The sequence below is a fragment of the Numida meleagris genome, chromosome 14 (genome assembly GCF_002078875.1).
Source record: "Numida meleagris isolate 19003 breed g44 Domestic line chromosome 14, NumMel1.0, whole genome shotgun sequence".
NCBI lineage: Eukaryota > Metazoa > Chordata > Aves > Galliformes > Numididae > Numida > Numida meleagris.
In genome coordinates, this window is record NC_034422.1 from 11,571,706 (window position 1) to 11,592,444 (window position 20,739).

General features: G+C 52.5%; 2 protein-coding genes across 2 annotated transcripts in view; both read right to left on the reverse strand.

Moving 5' to 3' along the window:
* Window positions 1–5,050, reverse strand: part of LOC110406502 (RNA-binding protein EWS-like) — a 7,257-nt gene extending 2,207 nt beyond the window's left edge. The window contains exons 1-8 of the mRNA XM_021413078.1: window positions 4,410–5,050; window positions 3,835–3,867; window positions 2,809–2,927; window positions 2,087–2,216; window positions 1,541–1,663; window positions 1,261–1,438; window positions 816–913; window positions 21–288 (exon numbers count right to left, since the gene is read on the reverse strand). Coding sequence (XP_021268753.1) covers window positions 21–288; window positions 816–913; window positions 1,261–1,438; window positions 1,541–1,663; window positions 2,087–2,216; window positions 2,809–2,927; window positions 3,835–3,862 — 944 coding nt within the window. The 5' untranslated portion in view covers window positions 3,863–3,867; window positions 4,410–5,050. The remainder of the gene's footprint in view (window positions 1–20; window positions 289–815; window positions 914–1,260; window positions 1,439–1,540; window positions 1,664–2,086; window positions 2,217–2,808; window positions 2,928–3,834; window positions 3,868–4,409) is intronic.
* Window positions 5,426–20,739, reverse strand: part of LOC110406187 (RNA-binding protein EWS-like) — a 15,810-nt gene continuing 496 nt past the window's right edge. Inside the window, exons 2-9 of the mRNA XM_021412334.1 lie at window positions 18,972–19,008; window positions 18,687–18,738; window positions 16,499–16,622; window positions 11,214–11,400; window positions 9,771–9,938; window positions 7,903–8,117; window positions 7,228–7,408; window positions 5,426–5,694 (exon numbers count right to left, since the gene is read on the reverse strand). Of these exons, the coding sequence (XP_021268009.1) occupies window positions 5,604–5,694; window positions 7,228–7,408; window positions 7,903–8,117; window positions 9,771–9,938; window positions 11,214–11,400; window positions 16,499–16,622; window positions 18,687–18,738; window positions 18,972–19,008 (1,055 nt within the window). The 3' untranslated portion in view covers window positions 5,426–5,603. The remainder of the gene's footprint in view (window positions 5,695–7,227; window positions 7,409–7,902; window positions 8,118–9,770; window positions 9,939–11,213; window positions 11,401–16,498; window positions 16,623–18,686; window positions 18,739–18,971; window positions 19,009–20,739) is intronic.

Sequence of the window (20,739 nt, forward strand, 5' to 3'; positions counted from 1 at the left end):
GCCGCCCGCTCCCCACGTACTTGTCCATCTTCCCCGGGCCTCCGCGTCTTCCGCCTCTGCCTCCGCCTCCCATCTGGTCCATCAGCGGGCCGGGCGGGCCCCCGGGGCCCCCTCCTCGCCGGCCCCCTCCTCCGTAGCCGCCTCGATCCATGCCCCGGCCTCCCCTGAATCCACCTCTGTCTCCGCCGCGGCCGCCTCTGAACATGCCGCCGGGGCCCCCGCGCTCCATCAGGCCGCCGCCTCTGCTGCCCCGCATTCCTCCGGGGCCGCCTCTACCGCGGTCTCCACCTGAGGGAGAGGAAAACCTTCAGAGCGGGGACAGCCGGAGCGGCACGCAGCTCTCCTCCTTCCCCTCGCTGCCCCGCACGGCGCGGTGAGGAGGAACGGGGCGAGGCGCAGGGGGCGGTGGGCGGTGAAGGGCACACGCAGCCGGAACGGCCACGGGCTCCGGGAGGGAACCGGCCGAGCTGGAGGGGAAGCCCAGCAGCTGGTGATGGCAGCAGGAAAACTGCAGAGCAGGGAGAGGTGGGGCTCACCGAGAGGGCACTGCCGGGGAGCTAAGGTCAAAGCAGCGCTCCGGAGAACGGACGTGCTGCACGGAGCCGCGGGGCAGCGGCTCGACAGCTCAGGAAGAGCGGGCAAGTGTGGGAGAGGCTGCGGGCACAGCAGTCCCTGGCTGTCTCAGCTCAGAGGATGGCTGCCCAGGGGGCAGGAAGCAGCCGCTCCCTCAACATCCTCACGGCCCTGAAGGCGGCCACAAAAATCCCGGTGCCACCAGCACGGCCCAGCCCCGCCGTGAACTCAGCCACACGTACCTGGAGGGGGAAAAGGGGGCGGGAGAAACCCTTCTGGTTTAGGAGCCTTGCACTGATTGCACTCTGTTCTCCAGGCGAAGTTCTGGTTTCCACATCCCCTAGGATATAACAGAGCAGTCAGCAAGGAGCAGGAACGCGCTCCTGGCTGGGTAACACCTGGTAATGCTGCTCGGCCACCGCACAGCACCCGCACGCAGCAGGGGACGCCCAGCCCACCCAGCCTGCAGCACCGCGCTGCGACACCGGCCCTCCCACCCTGGGCAGGGGAGAGGAGCTCCCTGAGAGCTCAGCAGGTCGTTACAATCAGCAAGTCGTTACAAGAAAGGCCTGCGTGTTTCAGGTGGTGCCTCAGATGGCATGGCACGGCCCCCCCGGCACTGATGAAGGACGGCAGCCCCCCTGGGGAAGGAAGGTTTCGGTGCAGGGAGGGCAGCCGGGCACTTACGGGTTGGGGCACTGCCAGTCTCCGGCGCGGTGCTGCACGCTGCCGCCAGAGGGGTTCCCCCTGGATCCCCGTGGTCCTCTCGAGGAGAAGCCTCCCCTGTCGCCACCTCTGCCTCCCATCCGGCCCATGGGGCCGCTCGGTCCTCCGGGTCCCCCCGGGCCGCCAGGCCCCCCAGGACCTGCAAGGAGAGCTCCGTTACCAGCGCCAGGCAGCAGCTGCGGGCAGAGGGTGCTGCGCTGCAGGCTGAGCCCCTCGGGGGCCCGAGGGCGCTGGACGTTACCTCCGCGGAGAGGGGGAGGCATTCCCCTCTGCTCCCGTGGGGGCATCCCGCCCCTCATGCTGTTCATCGGGCCCTTCTTCCGCGTGAGGCTGACTTTGAGCTTGCTGCCCTGGAAGTCCTTCCCTGGGAGGAACACAAAGGCAAGAGTCTCATTTTGTGCTGCGGGTTTCCGCAGATCGCCAGGGCCTGGTATTGCACACACGTTTCCATAGCACGCGCAAGTGCACGGAGCCCATGATCACACGGAAAACTTCTCAGCAAAAGGGCAAAATTCCACCTGCGGGACTGAGATAAACTCCAGCTACAGCAGGTCACAGGTGAGAGCAGGCTGCGTGACTGGCGGCAGCCACGGGCCCAGCACCACGCTCACGTGTTCCAGTTAAAACCAGGAACCTCGCAGCAAAAGGCGAGTTCTAGGAAATCAGGCTCCAGATCACTGGTACCGTGCACGCTCCGGGGACACAAACGCTGACTTCCGTCAGACACGAATTTAGTGGTGAAGTCCAGAACAAGGCCACCCCGTCACAAACCACACCCCGTGCTCACCATCAAACCATTCGACGGCTGTTTTGGCAGTGGATGGGTCGTCGTAAGATACCGTGGCATCTCCCTTCGGTTTGCCAGTCTCCTTGTCGATGTAGAGGTGTATCATGGGCTGCCCAGTCCTCTTGTTCATCTAGCAGGACATCAGAGTGTTAGTACAAGTCACACATCCCTGCGTACACCGAGTGGGGATTCTCTCCCCCCGTTCTGCTTTCGACTTGAGATCAACACTTCCATCTGGCAACTCTGTGGTAGGAGAAAGGGCCCTCTGCTTTACCACGCCGGCAGCCACCCCCTGACAACCACGCGCAGGAACTGGCCCAGAACGGCGCTGCCCGGCCCAGCAGCCTCTCCCGCAAGCTCCTGCGAGCGCAGGAATGGAGCTGCAGCCTCCCCACATCCTCCTCCGCTCTCTCCACCGCCCCGCTCTCTCAAGCTGTCACACATCCCACCGGCAGCAGATGCGCCGAGGGACGCTTCCTCTGAGACTGTAAGCGCCGCCGCTTCCGCACGGCTGATGGATGCAGAGGGACAAACCCTGCAGAGCCGCTTCTGGGGAGCCTGCGCTACAGGGCAGCTGCAGCGACCTCACCGCCCAGAGCTGCCCAGCTCTGCGGAAGGGGCTGAACGGGACGAGCCGGGGGGGAGGAGGCAGGCAGCCCCGTCCCCGTGCTCTGCCCCCGGAGCCGAATGGGCGCTCACCTGCACGCACGCGTTCCTCTCACCTTGACAACCCCGCACTGCTTGAAGAAGTCTGCCAGGTCCTCCAGGGTCACATTATCATTGAGTCCCTGCACATACACTGAGCTGTTGTCTGAGTCCTCATCCGGGTCCATAGGTGGGCCTAGGAGACAAACCTCAGCGTCACGCAGCGGGAAGCGGCGGCGGTCCAGCAGCGCAGTACTGCCAGCACGTCACCCCTGGGCCAGCTGCAGCTGCTCTCTCAATAAGTGCTTTTACAAAGCGACAAGGAAATCCAGGCGCCGAGAGCAGCGCTAAGGGCTGAGCTGCCCCAGCTCTGCTCCCTGCTGCAGCCACCCAGCACGGCCGGGACACTCGGCTGCAACGGGGCACGAGCGAGACCCGAAGGCACAACACGCCTCTGCATCCCTCAGGTCTGCACACGGGTGCTCACCCCCTCCTGCTGCACTAAGTCCCACTTTCCTTAGGCTGACAGGGAACTACCAAACGTGCCCGTGCGGGAGGAAGCAAAGGGAAGGGCTACAGCTGGGGGTGGCACAGGTTGCCCAGAGAAGTGGTGGGTGCATCCTCCCCGCAGGCACCCGAGGTCAGGGGACGGGGCTCTGAGCACCTGACCAGCTGTGGGTGCCCCTGTTCAGTGCAGGGGGTTGGATCAGGTGGCCGTTAAGGGCCCCTTCCGACTCAAACCATTCTATGATCTTATAAGGAGGAAGGAGACTGCTGGACCGGTGCCTACAAGCTCCAGACTGCCGCAGCCTGGGACGTGCTTTCTGCTGCTCCAGGCAGCAGCAGAGCAGCTCCTTGGCAAGACACCCCAGTTCCACGGAGAAGCACAAGCATCTCACAAACACGTGCGGGCTTCCACCAGTCTAGGGGCTCTGACGAATCAGGAATAAAGAACTGGATGAAACGGCCCCAAAGAGTCTGCGAACGGCAGAGCATCTCTGTGCTCCTTCTACAGGAGGGCAACATCTTCTGTGAGCTGAGACGAGCACAGAGATGTCCACGTCACCAGCCTGGGAGGAGCCCGAGCAGCGTCTTGCAATTACCTAAGTCAAGGTCCGGTCCCTCTTCCATGTGTCCTGCCAGTCGGGAGAGAACCATAAGAAGCCGTGTTAGTGCCCGCCTTGCAGGCTGCAGGAGCGACACACACATCACTATCTACTTATAACCACCATTCCATGGCGCTGGTTAAACTCCAACTGACCCGCATTGCAAAATCACCAGCAATGCACCTCTACTTGGCGATCGGTTCGCTATTTTTTAGCAGCCTTTCAATCCATTAACCGCTATTACACGTTTCGTTAATGCTTTACCAGGCCAATCAGTCTTTAAGTTCATTAATAAAAAGTTACTTTAAAAAGAAATTTATCCAATCCAAACCATGTCTTTTCCCCAAATTACAGAAGTGGTTTCTCAATTCCTCCGCGTTACCCTGCGTCCTGTCACCACATACCCCTAGGCATGGCCGGCAGTACCCATTACAGTCTTGTTGCATACGTCATTTTTAACCACTTAAAACTAATAAAAATTACACTTTTTTTTTTTTTTTTGTCTAAAAACTGACTGCAAATTTTTTTTTTTTTTTTTTAAACACTATCCATTGTAATGCTCAAAAACTTACCACCAGGCTTATTGAAGCCACCTCGCTCTCCAGCGCTGCTGGGGGGATAAACGAAGAAATGAAGGCCTGTCCCTTTACAAAGCCAGTACCGCTCTGAGCCTGTGCGGCTCACTGGGAAGAAGGGCACTGGCTAAACATCTCCAAACAATGCATCTGTCTCTCTCTCTCTCATCTCGTCACTATGCCTTTCTTCAGGGCAGCTCGCTCAAATTTCCTTTCCACACACAACCTCGCTTGTCTGGTTCTAGACACCACTTTGCTGTCGGTACCCTTTCAGGACCGGTATCGGTATTATCAGTGCAATACTTGGCAAAAAAACGTTTCCGAGCGTTACAGAGGGGTGGTTTCCCTGGGAGCGGTGGGGGCCGCCCGCTGGTCGCTCCCTCCCCGCGGCGTGAACACAAAGCGGCACCCTCGGCCTCCCGCAGCACCAGCCCGCGGGTCCCTGACATTAACAGTTCAGAAGGGAGGAGACAACCACACGCGATGCCTACGACACAGTTCAGATGACATTTCCGCTCCAACCTCGGTAGAAAGCCATACATTCAGGTCACTACTGAATTGAACAAGTCTCTGCGGAGGAGAGCTCACAGCGTACAGCGAGGGCTCGGAGGCCTGGGGTGCAGCTCTGTGGGCACAGACCGGGACGCCAATCTCGGCGCGTGCCAATGGCGGCTCACGGCCGCCGCTGTCGGCGGAAGCTTTGGCTGAAGCTTTGGCTGGGGCCCGCTCGCAAGAGCTGGCTGGGTGGGAAGAGGCCACCCCAAAAAGAGTTCTGCTGTTTCTTGCTCTTTTTTTTTTTTTTTTTTTGGGAAAGGCAAAAGCTGTTTTGAAGGAGACGAGCGGAGGAGGGAGAGCACCGCTATTTTCTAGCAAGTATTGCACCTCTAATACCGGAGAAAAGAATAGAAAGTTGTCAATACACATTTCAAGCTGTTGCATGCAGCTCTGCCTCCTCTGGTTCCAGTACACACCGTTTACGTAATGGCTCTCTTTTTAAACATAGACGTTTACACTTTTTTTTTTTTTTTTTTTTAATGTTACACAATTCTAAAGTAGTATACCTCCTCTGGTTTTATTACCAAACAACAAGTATTCAGTTACCAAAGTTACAGAAGGATTCCATTTATACAATGAATACATTTGGTTAAAAATATTCTATGTATATTTTTCCTCTCCATATGGACACCGTGTCTAGTCCCACTTTTCATTATGCTGCCGGCTGAGTACTGAGTACGGGTACTTTTTAAGTATTGAAGTGTATACAAGGCTCTCACTTTGTAACCTGTAGCATATAAATGCGACAAAGCATGTTAAAAAGTTTCCATGTTTAACAGCCAATGAAAATATAAAATAATCGAGTCAATGATAAAAGGGCACGTTAAGAACATCGAGCTCCTTACCTGCTGGAGACACTGAAATCCATCATCACAGCACGATTAGAAGGGCCGAGTTCCCCTACCCGCCCCTTGGTGCTCACAGGAAGGCCTCCTGTTCCATGGACAGCACCAAGCCCACGTCCATAAAGCAGGGGGCCCTCTCTTATGGTCCAGTCAGGTGGCAATGGCGACATACGTTATTTAAGATCGGATTACGGTGTGAAATTAAGAGGGAAGCGCTGCATCTTTGGCATGAGAAACTCCAGAGGGGCTACAAATTTCGAGATGTGATGATAGGCATTTCGAGTGTCTACGTCTACTTTAAACCGTTAGAGAGAAATACATCACGGGTGAAATCTTTATGCAGAACCGTGGAACTCTGTTCCACTCGAGCCAATTCAAGCCAGGTGCACTCCAACAAGAGCAAGGCTCTTCCTCCCGTTTCCATACATTGGTGGTCGATTTCTCCGATAAAGATTTCATCCCACTTCATTTTGGCAGAGCTATGCAGAATGGGACCGCGCCGGGCTGCGCAACAGCCCAAGACGTTGCCTACCAGTGAGAAGCTGCAGCTCTGCCTGCCCTGCAAACACGAGGGCTGGCACCCTGCATCCCGCACCATCTTTCCGGTCAGCACCTAGGGACACTCTGCATAGCTCTGCACTGCAGTGTGAGGGGATGGAACACACACAAAGCTACGTCTTCCTTCCCTTACGAGCCTCTGGGATCGGTCCTCCTTCCTCGCCTTTACCAAACCAAACATCACAGATGGGGAGAACAGCTGCTGACCTGAAGACGCAGGTTTACCAAACCAGATTTTGCCATCAGTTAAAATGGCCAAACTGGTTTAGAGCACCTGAAAGCTCCAATGGGGAGCAGTCCTGGAAGCCAAGCCAGAGCTTTATACGGCCTCGGGGTCTTTCTTCACGCTCCAGCCAAGCTCCAAGTGTTCTGGCCACTCAGAGCCACAGCTTCAACAGCAGCAATCTGCCCCACACATACAACTACGATGTAGCTAAGGCTGACACGAGGCTTCTGCCTGGTACATACCTGACCTGTCAAGTTCCCCATTAGTGGGAGAGGCACAAGCAGTGAGTGACACCTGGACCTGGCAGAAGGTTTGTGTGTGTTCAATCCAAAGTTACTGTTAAACCCCACAGAGGACTACACCTCTGCATGACCACGAAGGGAGCTGAAAGTTCCAGGTTTAGCAATACCCCTGGTTCCCCCGGGCCCAACCACCTGCAGGACAGAGAAAAACATACATCCTGCTCCTATTTCCCCTCAGGTAATATTTCCATGGATTAGAAGCAATGCTGCTACAGAGATGATATCCATGGAAGTACGACTGGGAATGTCAACCTTTCAGTCCCTTCTTTCCATTTCAAATCCTACGGGTAAAACAGAATTAGGTAAAAGGAGAAAAGATTTGCTCTTACCCCATTCCACCGCGTCCTCCTCCCCGCCCACCTCTGCTCATGCCTCCGCGCTCATATCCCCCTCTTCCCCTGCCCCGGTTATCAGGGCCGCTCATATTCCGGTTCTCTCCCGGGCCTGAAAAGCCTCCGGATTCCTGTCCATACACGTTCATGCTGCTGGGATGGTCCTGGCGGAACGAGCCTGAGGAAGGGTAATAAAACCATTAGAAGGCTGCAGACAGGAGTGGGTCCTTGTCCCCTTTTTCAGCCTTTCTCACTGCCTTCAGGCACTAGAACATGAGCAGTATCGTGTGAAAGTCGCTTGCTGAAGTGCTTACAGGCACGGCGTTATTTACGGGGAGACGTGCTGCTTTCTGGTTGCAAAACTAAATCTGAAGTCAGGGCCCACCAGTCTGACCCAGGTTGCTCACACCGAGCCTTGCCCAGCCCAGCCGCACCGGTGCTCTGCATTTCTGCCCACCCTCAGCACAGTGAGGGGAGCACGGCAGTACTCTACTGAACCAGCCCCGCTGTTTTTCAGTGAGAAGGGGCAGAGCACAGCTACCCTACGCTTTCCCTTCGGGTCCTTCAGACCCAAATAGAGTAGTGCAAAGCCTCCTTCAAAGGCAGCTCACTCAGGAGCGATGGAGACCGACCCCCCTCCCTCAGCAACGCCACAGCTCTAGGCACACTCACTCTGCTGGCTGTAGCTGCTGCTCTGCTGGCTGTACTGGCTTGGGGGCTGGCTGTAGGATCCGGTCTGGGGTGGGTAACTCGTTGGGGGTGGCTGCTGCGCGTAGCTGCTCTGCTGCCCATAGCTAGTCTGCTGGCTGTAGGTGTTCTGCTGCCCGTAGGTGCTCTGCTGGGAATAAGTGCTCTGATCGTAACTGCTCGGCTGTGTAGAGGAATAGCTGGAAGACAAAAGTGTTTTAAAGATGGGAAGATAAGCCAACTCACTCAGACACGTGCATCAGGCTGCAGAAGTGGCTCATGCTAGAAAGTAACGCAATTATAAGGCGTGTGTGCTACTGCAAACCACTTACAAAGCTGAAGTCATCCTACAGAGGCTGCTCTGACAGCGGGGAGAAAAATAAACCTGGGAGACTGCTACAAGCAAAATCAGCGTGACCATCTACAATATACCTCTGGGAAAGAGGCTGAAGTGACAGGGTAAAATCAGTGGCAGTGCAGGTAACGGGCTCCCTTCTGCCTCAGCTCTGAAATATTTTTAGCTGATGGATAACAAAACTGCTCATCCTTACGCAATTCAGCCCTTGAAACTTTTGAAACGTACATTTTAGAACTTAGCACCAACACATTAAAGACACCTGAGGAGGAGAGGTGAGCCCCTTCTGAAAACTGCGTGTAAGGAGGCAGCTAAAGGCCACTTTCACACTTGATAGTTCAGAGATTCTCCATCCTTTATTGGACGCAGCGGGGAGTGCTACAACCAAGGATGAGGAAAAGGCTGAGGTGCTCAGTGCCTTCTTTACTTGTGTCTGCAATAGTCAGAGCAGTTATCCTCAAGGCATCACTACAGGCGTGGGGCAGAGTGGCTGGAAAGCTGTGTGGAGGAAAAGGATTTGGGAGTGTCAGTCGACAGCCAGCTGAACATGAGCTGCACCTCAAGCACTGTGTTTAGTTTTGGGCCTCTTACTACAAGAAAGACACTGAGGCCCTGGAGCATGTCCAGAGAAGGGCAGTGGAGCTGTGAGGGGTCTGGAGCACAGCCCTGCAGGGAGAGGCTGAAGGAGCTGGGATGGGTCAGCCTGGAGGAGACTCTAGCAATAGAAACATAGAATTGTTTGAGTTGGAAGGGATCTTTAAAGGACATCTAGTCCAACTGCACTGAACAGGGACACCTACAGCCTGAACTGGTGCTCAGAGCCCCACCCAGTCTGATCCTGGGTGTCTGCAGGGACAGGACACCACCACCTCTGTGGGCAACCTCTGCCAGTCCTTCAGTACTCTAACTGTAAAAAACTTTCTTCTTGTATCCAGTCTAAATCTCCCCTCTTTTAGTTTGAAACCACTTCCTCTTGTCCTTTCACCACAGACCCTGCTAAAGAGCCTGTCCTCTTTTTCCTTATGCTCCTCTGCCCTCCCCCCTGCTTTAGAAACCGAAAGGCTGCTCTCAGGTCTCCCTGGAGGTTCAGAGTGAATATTAGGAAACATTTCTTCTCTGGAAGAGCGGTGACGCACTGGCACAGGCTGCCCAGGGAAGTGGTGGAGTCACCTCCATGGAGGTGTTCTGCAACCATGGAGATGCAGCACTGAGGGATGTGGTTTAGTGGTCATGGTGGTGACAGATTGATGGCTGGAGTCCACGATCATAGAGCTCTTTTCCAATCTTAATGAACCCATGATTCTATGATTCAGCCCTTGCCTTATCTTCCCTAGAGCTACTACCACTCCAACTGGAACCACACCTCCCTCCCTGCAGGATACTAAACCTCTTTCTACACTCATTCATCTAAAAACCCTCGAGAAAAAATCCTTTTACCCAAGTTAAACTCAAAGCTCCCGTGCTAGTTGCAAGAGGCTTCCCTTTCTGAAAGAATTACCTGGTAGGAGGATAGGAGGGAGGCGCAGTAACCGGCTGCATCGGGTAGCTGGCAGGCACCTGGGGGTAGCTGTAGTTGCTCTGCCCATACCCTAGGGTGGGCTGGCTGTAGCCTGTTGTACTTGATGGTGGCTGGCTGGTCTCTGCTGGTTTGCTGCCATCTTGGGGTCTGAAAAGTAATAATGAACAATAAGGAGACACCAGCACAGACCTCCCCAGGGGGAAGCACCAGAGGTGTACAGATTCCCTGGGGCAGGATGGTACTTTCTTTGGGAAGGGTTACAAACCAGCACAACAGTGTTGATTACTCATGAGCAGCTAGTACACACCCGCCGAGCACTAAGCATCTCACCAACTGCACACTCCACTGCCACCAAGAAACAACACCCTGAACTGAGAGCACTGGGAAAGCACTACAGCATCTGTTTGCCAGCTGCATTATGAAACCTCCAGTGAGGGGTTTAGACTTTGGTTCTAGGAGCAGAAGATGCGAAACTGCCAGGAAAGTCGGTCAGCAGCGCTGCCCCTCTGCTCTGTTTTGCACAATGCTTGTAAACGATTAGCTCCAAAGCAGCGAGAAATGCTGCCAGTTAAAGGCACCATTGTTTGGCTTAGAATCCAGTGCAAGCAGATATTGCCCCACATAACGTTATCTGATGAAAGGGAGAGGATGTTTAGTATTAACTCTCAAGGCCTGAAAATAAAGAGAACTCTTTGCATGCAGTTTGCATGTCCCCTTTTTTTTAGATTAGTCCCCTGCTGCTTAGAATTTCAAAGTGTTTATCAGAGCTAAATAAAAAAAAGAACTACTTTTATTGTACAAGCTGGGGACAATATTTAAAATGACACCAGGATTCATACTTAAGTGTAATCTGAGAGATACAGCCAGGGCTGTGTCATGCTCTGGCCTTGTTACTCAGGAGCAGTTACTGCAAACATCAGGTAAATGAATAAAGCAGTTTTAACTAGCTCCTAAGTTTCCATTCCCTGTTCTAAACCTTTAATATCTTGAGCAAACAATTAAGCAGAACATGCTACTGACAGTGTCCAGACACAAGAGATTTAAAAAGGAAGTTGTCTTCAGCGCGTGCACCCACTTAAGAAATCACAGAGCACAGCATCATCCTAACCACCCCGTGACTCAAGCAGACTGGTCCATTTTTCTGGTCCAGATCATGAGTCAAGTGCCCATTTGCGCTGCTCGGTTGCTCTCTCCATTTCCCAGTAGCAGCGCTGACTCACTGCGCCAGAACAGAAGCACCTACACAGCTTCTTCCAGCTCTGAAAATGTTGTGGCATCGGCTGCGGCAAGAGCAAAGCTTAAGCGTATCGGGCAGAGAAAGAACGGAAGCAAAAGCAGCAGGCCCCAGTTCAGCGGGTGGTGCCCTGGGGCACAGCAGCAGAGCAAAATGCAGCCTTGGGAGAAGACAGAAACGCACGTTACCTCGGGGGAACGGCCGCAGGGGGCTGCTGCCCATAGGCTGGGTAGGCAGGCTGGGTGCCATAGGCGGATGGTGCCGCGTAGGAAGCCTGGGTGGTGGTAACCGTGGCGGTGCTGGTGTCGTAGGCGGCTGTGCCGTACCCCTGGACGGGCTGGCTGTACGCCGGGGGGGCCGTCGGGGCCGTGTAACCTGCAACAAACCACAGCCTCATCATCAGACCAGCACGGCCGCCTCGCTCGAGATGCTTCACTCCATTCCGTTCCCGCTCGTGGTGCATCAGACCTCGGAAAAGGCACCGCTGCAGAAATGTCACAGGTGGCCTGAATGTGCCTAACGAACCCACGGCATCCCTTTGCCTCCCTTGGAAAGCCCCTGCCCTGGGAAACCTCAGCCTGCCCCAGAAATCCCCTCTCCGTCCCCAGCGCACACCCCGAGGAGCTTTCTGGAAGCCAGCCTGCCACCAGCACCAAGCACTGTTTGTTCACAGCACCTGAGGCTCCCAGCTAATGCAGTGCAGCACAGCAGGGCAGGCTGAGGCATGCAGCGCCTTCTTTTGTCCAGTGGGCTACATAAAGCTCCTCCTGGCTTTACAGTCAAAGAAATGCAATTAATTGGAAAAGCACGTTCCCATCCCGGCAGCTTTTTTGAGAAACGAAAGCACAAAAGTGCACAAGGCTGACAGAGGAGTCTTTCTGAGCCGTTCGTAAGCATTACTTAAAACAGCAATTCCAGAAACTAAAGGAAAGCACTTCACATTTGCTTCAGCTTAAGAGCAAGGTCAGGAGCTGCCTCGTGCGTCGTTTTTTAAAACACGCTTTATGTACCCTCGCTTCCCTTAGAATTTCTGTCTGCTTTAGCTGAAAAGCTCAGAGCTCACAAATTTATTTCTGAACAATTGCACAAGAATATCCAAGATCCCAAACCAGCCCCACTGAGCTTAGTGTTCCCAGCAGCTGTTGCTAGGTAATTCAGCTGACCACTTGGCTTGTCAACAAAGATGAACAAACCAAGTATTACCGCAGTGGCTTTTTTATAGTTAAGAACCTTGCAAGCTGGTTTTCCAATTATGAAACAAAGATCTGCATGAAAAGCTACCAATTAAAAATTCTGTTAGCGAAAGCTCGCTTACTAAAAGCATAAAAAAAAACACTTGCTAAAAAGCAGCCAACCGGTTCTTACTGAAGTGATCTTAATTGCATCAATTAAGGTAACAGCTTCTCCGTCACTTAATATTTTTATTAAACCCAGGTCACTTGTGTCCTACTCTTTATATAGCATGTCAGGCAAATTGTGCTGTAGGCTTTTTGTTTTGACTCCCCCGTTTCCAAAACGAAAGCACTTCCAGCAGAATGAAGGGTGTGTGCCCAGCTCCTTCCTCCCGAAGCACAACCTCACCGTACTCTGCAGGCAACCTGCTGCAAAATCAGGGTTCTCAGACCAAGAAGTAGAGACGAAGCGAAGTGAAAGGAGAAGTGGGTGCAGCAAACAAAACCAGGCTGCAGCATCCTGCCCCGGGTGTTACTCTTGAGCTTTCCAGTTGGTCCCAGCACGCTGACGAGGGGCTGTGAGTAGGAAGAAGTCTTTCCCTTTTCTCCCTCTGTAAGAGCCAGTCCCCAAATTGTTCCTCGTGCCCGCTGCCCTGCGTGCTTATCACATCACTGAGCTCCTGAACGCCGTGGAGCAGCTTCCCCATCGTGCTGCTGCCAAGCTGGGAGCGAGGCAGCTCCCCTCCCACCAGCAGACAGGGGCAGGAGTCGCTAGCAGGCAGCTTTCTCGGTTGTTCAGCTGTGCCTGGCTGCTCAGAGCCTCTCTGCAAAGCAAAGCCCCGCTCTGAGCGTTACCGGAGAGGGGGAGAGAAGCGATGCCCAACAGGATCGAGCGAGCGTGGGTTTTAGCACTTCACACAAACAGTTCAAACACTTCAGCGTGAGCCACCGCTGCGTTTCCACACCGCATCGCCGGCACGGCACCAACACCGGCAGCTGAAGGGATCCTTACTTCAAGTGGCTGAAGCCTGACCGCTTATTAAAAAAACCTGCTGCTTGCTAAGTACGCTCTGACACGCGCGTCACCGAAACCACAGCCCCGAGCTGAGCCCAGCCTGGCCCTGGGGAGCAGCACACAGAGCCAGAGCCGGCCTCCAGAAAGGGGCCCTCACGCTGGGTGCCACCACGGGCAGCGCTGCCTTTCTGCATCACCCGAGCGGGTCTGCTAATAGCAGGCTCTGCGCAGGCATTAGAATAAAAGGGAGCAGAAAAGCATCCTGAATTTTAATGCTTCGGCTCTGGATGGAGCGTTTCCCTCGTGCAGGCGTGCTCGGCAGGAAGTGTTTGCACCAGAGAAAGAAAAGGCGGTGATTTAACATCCCACTGGCCTGAATTTTCATTTCAACTACGTGGTTTAAATGCTTAGAAAACCCTCAAGAGCTGTATTTCTTCTAAGGGGGCCATTTCCACAACATTACTTCTCTCTCCTCCTCCCAGCAGTCAGTGAAACAAATGGCCAATCTGCAGAACAGATACAGTAAGAAGAGGGGAACAGGAGAACTTTGATAACCCGCTTTAAGAAGTGCAGCTACATGGCTGCTTCCTCTCAAAATATCCACGTCTGCGAGGAAAACCCTTACTGAAGTCTAGGAATCCTTCACTGCCGGAGATCTGCAGGATTTGGTCCTCAGAAAAGAACTAAAAACTGTAATCAAAGATGTCCATTCTGAAATAAGCAGGCCTCAGGCCAGCTAGCAGCAGTTTTCAGAGCTCCCTCCTGATTCAAGCAGTGCAAGAAGCTGCCCACAGGGTCCCTGTGCCCAAGGGAAGCCGACTCCTGCATGGCACAGACACCTCCTCATAGCAAAGGTCTAGAGAAGGGGAAGCAGGGGCTGCTCGCTCTGCTTCGTTTTGGTGTAGTGGTTTATTTGGGGTAGCCAACGCAGCTAAGGGAGCATTCACTTCCAATTCTGAGCAGGGGGAGCTGGTTATCTTCACAGAGTAGTTCCCACTTTGCTACATAAAGCAGATTTAGACTTGGAGATTTGAAATTACATTTTTGGCCCCAAACGCCGTTGTTAGAAAGCCAATCACCGTAACAGATGCAGCTGTTTATTTACTCTTGTAATTCGTGCTTACATCCTGCAGTGATCAAAGAGCAACCCACGACCACAGACTTGATGGTGCCCATTAATCCCCTAAATTCACTTGCTGCTCGGAGCTGCAGAGGAGCCTGCAGGCTGCGACCACCAGGGGCTGGACAAGAGGACCCCGAGTCACCTTCTGCAGCCACAGGAGGAAAGAGGAAGGCGAGGAGGCTGGAGAAGTCACTTTGCTTTTAGCTCACTGGAGAATGGCAGTAATTCCTCCTAATTCCTCCGCTACGAAAAGGCGATGAGGAAAAATAAATTGAAATTTAAATGCAAAAACAGCTCGTCTCATAGGGCATTAGGATCTGTGCCCCTGGCAGCACCACAGGCTCTATTTCGGATGGGGAGCCAGAACTGCTATTCAGCAGAGGCAGTGATGGACAGACAGGCTCTCAGCTCCATCAGCCTCATTTGCACAGCCCTGGCTCCTGAAGGAGAGGCAGGTAGAGAAAGAATAAACACAACCTGGCACTCTGCCTCGAGAGCAGCAGCAACAGCTCTGCCACAGACAAGTGCTGCACGGGTTGAGGCAAATCATACTTGAAGGCCTGAAAAAACCCTTCATCTGACCACTTCCTGAGTTTTCTTTTATTTTCTTAGATGAAAAGAAACCAAAGCATTTTGCCTAAAAAGCAGCCGTGCAGAAGAGGTGCCTGGCATTACTATTACTCCAGCAAATACGCTCTTGAAGGGCAAGCACAAACACAACTCTTGCAGGAATGGAGTCAGCAGGAAGGCTTAAGGGACTCCAGCATTCCCAGGAAAAATCTGGGAAGTCCACAAAACAATTTTTTCTGCCTGTTTACATGCACAGATTGTGAAAGGGAAGGAGAAATCCTGCAGATAACTGGCTGAAGGGTACTCCTCCTCATTCTGCAGGATACCTACCAGGCAGAGATTTTCCTCACCCACAGTTTAAGTGCTATATGAATACACTTTAGGATAGTGTTTTCCCCCTGCCTCTTCCTTGGGAAGCATTCCCCAGCAGTCTCTGTGGCCAGGTACCCAGGGGCACGCTGCCTGTCTGTTCTGGTATTCCCATGCCTCAGGAAATACTTAATGAGGCTGCCACTCTGAGAGACATTTGCAACCGAGGATGAATCTGCACAAAATTGTACCCAAGGCACTGCTTGAAGGTAAAATCACTTGTCTTTTTCAAAGTCTCCTGAGCTTTTAAGCCAAATATACCAAAAGTGAATGATGTCTCAACAGTTTCTTTCAAATGTTAAGACACTTGTATGTACAAAACTTCAAAGAGCACATGTTGAAATAGTGTACAGAGCACTTATGAGTACGTGGAGTATGCATCTGCACTGGAAATCCAAAGACATCACATGAAACATGCAGAGATGGTGGTCGGGACACATCTAACCATGCTGTTTACCCTTTAGGGAATAGTAAGACAACGGTGCTATATTCACTGAAACCTCTCAGCATGTCTGACCTGAGTGCTTAGGAAGCTTCTTCCACAAAGTACACCACCCAGCCTTTTCAGAGCTGCTCATTACAGAGACATGGAGATTGCAGACAGCTCTGTGGCCCAGCACACTCGCAGTGTGCACGCTGTGACGGTGGAAGTTTTTGGTGCTAAAAGCAAGGGACACCTAAAGGGTTAACACCGCAAGTTTAGACAGGATGAGATGGCATTTTCCATGCAAGAGTGAGCAGGATAGTCAAACCTGTACTGGTCCCTTCTACTGTGGGAAGCACAAGACAAAAAGTAGAGGGTACACTATCAGAACAGGCATACATCACTTTCACTGATTTGATTTTCAGGTGGGGGAGTGCTCAGGACGTGTGCGGGCTCAAGAGCAGCCAGAACAGGCACTTGTGAGGAGCGCTGCTGTGCAGCTTGCGCTTGCTGTGCTCTTGTTAAGTACAGCCCATTCTGCAGCCATGCTTAGCTCCACAGCATGAAGCAGCACCCAAAAGGCTCCTTGAAAAAAAAATGAAACAGCTACATTTACTCGCTTGGGGGCATTCAGCCCACCCACGCCTTCGCATCACTTTAACCCGCAGGCTCTCGAGGAAGCAAGCCCTTCCCACAACGCAGCTGCCCGGAGTAATTCCACATGGTTTGGGCTGGAGTACCCAGACACGGATCTGAGCCCAAGTCCTTCCCCAGCGCCAGCCAGGCCCCGCAGCTCTTACCAGTGGGGGGCTGCCCGTAGGACGTCGCGTACGCGGTCTGCCCGTACGTCGCGGTCGTCTGAGGCTGCGTGTAGCTGGCATCCGTGGGCTGCCCGTAAGTTCCGTAGCTCTGCTGCCCATAGGTCTGCTCCGAAGATGACAGAGATTTTAATTTGTGAGCAGGAACGACTCGCCCGCGTCGCGCAGATACACAGAGATTGTTTTGGTGATGTACACAGACTGGGGGATCTGTGTTACCTGGTTTACTGAAAGCAATCTGAGTCAAGCCAAGGCTACTCTGAAAGATTGGGCGCTACTGCAAATTTCAGTTCAGATCTGTAATGAAGTTACAAACGCAGTTTTTCAATGCCAGGACCGGAGGAGCAGCCTCTTACATATTCACAAAACACTTGTGCTCTATGTAAAGAGAAACAGGATAGCATCCAGCTCCTCGTTATTGCCCATGCACACAGGAACATTCACAGGTGCCTCCTGAGGGCTGACCTGCAACACTGGAGCGGGGCTACCCAGAGGGCAGAGCTGCATGAAGCAAGATGTCAGCTACTTCAACTAGCATTCACTAGAAGAAATCTATTTAAGCTTTCAGTGAAGTTCTTCTGAATATTCTTTGTGTCCAGCAGACAACAGTTTTCAAAAACAGTTTTATGTGGGCACCTGAGGATGGGTTTGGCAGGAGCCACGCCACTCCTGCCCCAGCACCTTGGCAGTCAGCAAGGGACCAGCTCTCACCTCACATCCTGCCCAAAATCCAGCCTAGAGGAGTGCTGCTGCCTTGCTCAGCCCTGATTTCAGCTCTGCAAAGCAACCCTTTGGCTGCAGCAGGCTGTGTGGGGTGACTGGATTGGTGCAGAGCTGCTGGTGCTGTGGTTTTACCAGCTGAAGAGGCTGCAGCCCTGTGCCTGAACCATGGGCACCAGCCAGCTGCCAACAGCCACGTGCTCAGCAGTTGGGTTTGGGGGGAAATGCTAGTTAGAGCTCAAGCAGCACTAAGACAAGCCTTAACATCCAGATTTTCAGAGATATTCACTTGCTTCTGGGAATTAAATGCCTTTTGGGATCTAAATGCCCGTGTTACTTGTGAGCCAGCCTCCCTAGCTCATGAACAGTAAAGATCTTAATCAAGCCAACAGGTCTGAAAGAGAAAAACTTTGATCAGACTGAATTTTCCACTACCAGTGGAAGCTTGCCACACCCAGAGGCAGGAGATGCTGCAAAACCCATGTGGCTATCTGCCTGCTGCTGAGTACGAGCTGTTAGCTTGCACTAAAGGATGCTGAAGCCTTCTGTTCTTACCTCTGCCAGCCTGCTTACACCTTCTGTGTAACCTGTGCTTTTGGCAGCAGTTCTTGCAATTCTTCTCTCCCAACATATTTATTCAAAATGAGAAGTAATGCCATTTTCAATTCAACTGACCCAGATGCCGGGACTGAACCTCTGCTCCTCCTGTAACAGTGATGCTTTTGCAGAGGTATCCATGCTGGCAGCTGTGGGCAGCAGCACAAAGCCCATTTAGCATTGCTCTGTAATGCTCCAGCTCAGTAGCTTTTGTGTCCAGAACACAAACATGTTTTATGGTAGCAGGACCTTCCTCTCAAAAAAAACCACTCTCTAGAATGCTGGCGGAAGTCAACCAAGTTGACTTTGAAAACCACACTTGTACTTTGCATATAACTGTGGTTTCAGTAACTTGGATTCTAAGGATTAAAAAAAAGCATAATGTAATTCATCTCTGAAAGATCACCATCAGTTTGCAGTCTAGCCAACTAACAATACTGATAGCTTTAGCTACATTAACTCCATGAAAAAGACAGACACCTATCCTCTTCTCCTAACTTTTCCAAGAGCTGCCATCACAACAAATAGCAATCTCCCCTTTCTTTTTCTCTTTTTTCAGGTTTCTCTCTCCTACGCCACCAAGTAAAACACCCACTGACACCTTAGTGTCAAACGTACACCAAGAATTAGGCTTTTATAACCCTCTTGGCAACAACTGGGATACATTAACAAGGAAGAGAATGCGGAAGCTCCCGGACATCGAGGCAGTTTCACTTTAAGCACGCAGAGCAGGCTGTGTGGGAAGCTACAGGACAACTCCTAAGGGCACATTTTGATGCTGCTCAGAATTTTCCAGGGCTGAGAGATGGCTGCTGGGATCCCAGGAAGGGTCAGAACCCCTCCTATGCTTTACCTGCGTGGTCTGTGCGTATCCTTGGGCTGGCTGAGGTGCGTACGCGCTGTAGCTGCAAAATGAATTTAAAGATATTTATAATGCATCCCTGTACTTGTGCAATACATACATCACAAGACGGGTTTTTATCTCCAAATGCTTGCTGCTGAAATGTTAAAGCAGTACTTAATCCAAAGGAAAACTAAAGGATTTACAAGCATACCTGAGCTAAAACTAAACCACAATTATCGCACACTTCCATCACAACTTTTTACAATAAAGGAGTAAGATCATAATGCTACTTACCCCTGCTGAGCTGCAGCTTGGCTATAGGTGCTATAATCTACAAGAAGAAAAAAAAAGGAAAGAGAAGTTGACAAAGACTTAACAAAATTAACAGTGTAAGCACAGCAGCTGGAATTTCCTCCCGCAACTTGAAAGAACTGCTATAAACCCCTGGAAATCTAGATTCAAAAGAGTAAGGTAAATGCACTTTCTCAGACTTTTCAAAGGAAACAAAACCTCTCTTCCCTTCATTGTTTCTGCTGTCTGCAGCAGCAACTTTGATCTCAAATGACCCCACTTTAATTTAACTGCCACCTTGGATAGCACCCAAGGGGACTGGTAGTGGGGAGTTTTGGTTTGGAACAAAAGAAACACCGGGGCTGACACTTACAAAGCCCCATGTTTCAAAGGGCCAGGTTGTAAGCCCTTGGATCTGTAAGAAACACGGCGCTTTGCAGTTTCTATTTAACTTTCAAGGACACAAACAAATCACTGGAAAGTTCTAACACTTTTCTCTAGGAGGGTTCCAGACTGGTAGTTGGCAGTAATTCCTTCCCAGCTCCCAGCCCATGCCAATACTGTGATTTAGAGAGCTGAAATCCAGAAAAACCAACCAGAAAAAAAAATAAAACCTCTGCTGAACTGGCTCGCTGCTAGGGATGGAAAATGCATGCACATGGCAATTACAAGGCTATATTTGAAATGATTACAGCTCCTACAGGCACACTTTTGCTCCAAGTCTCCAAGTGTTTCCAGTTCCCATCTACAGCAAATGGCAGCAATGAATCCATCCCTAAGACCAAACCTTTCCTGGAGCACTCCTCCAGGACCGGAAAGGGCCCAAGCACAGAGATCAGGAGCGGGTTCAGACTTTGCTCATAGCATCCTGAGCTGGAATCAGAAACCAAACACGAGCAGAGCTCTGCTCAGAGCCAGGCAGTCCCATGCAGAAAATGGTTCTGGCATTTCTACTGCCACCACAGCTGGTCTCTATTAAAAAAAATGAGGATTGGGAATTTGCAGAACCTGCCTGAAGACTTTCTACAATCCTCAGTTCTCCCTAGAGCAGAACATTACCACCCTGCTGCCACGGCAGGTGATGGAGCACCAGGAATCACATTAAAAAATTCTGTTTTCATCCACCAAAAGCTTTTCATAGAAGCACAGAACGGTTTAGTTTGGAAGGAACCTTAAATACCATGCAGCCCCAACCCCTGCCCTGGGCTGGTTGCCCCCTCCAGCTCAGGCTGCCCAGGGCCCATCCATGGCCTGGAGCAGGACTAGGGATGGGGCACCCACAGCTCTGGGCAGCCTGGGCCAGCGCCTCACCGCCCTCTCAATAAAGCATTTCTTCCTAACACATCACCTAAATCTCCCCTCTTTCCGCTTAAAACCATCTCCCCCGTCCTGTCACTACTAGCTGCACGGATCCACCCGCTCGCAGCCCCAACCGCGCTGTGCGAGCTCACCGCCGCTCCTCCCACCAGCGAGCCCGCTCAGGCCCGGGGGTGCGATGCATGAGGACAGCAGACGCCGTTTTCTGACGGCCGCAAATCCCTCACGCGCACCGCACCAACGCGAGGCTACCAGCCCAACGCTGCCACAGCCCGGCACGCTCCGTATCCCTCGCTCCGCTCCCCTCCTGCTCCCCTCCCCCCACTCCCGGCCACAGAGCACAGCAGCGAGGCCGAGCTCCGGGGAGGCCGAGCTCCGGGGAGGCCGAGCTCCGGGGAGGCCGAGCTCCGGGGAGGCCGAGCTCCGGGGAGGCCGAGCTCCGGGGAGGCCGAGC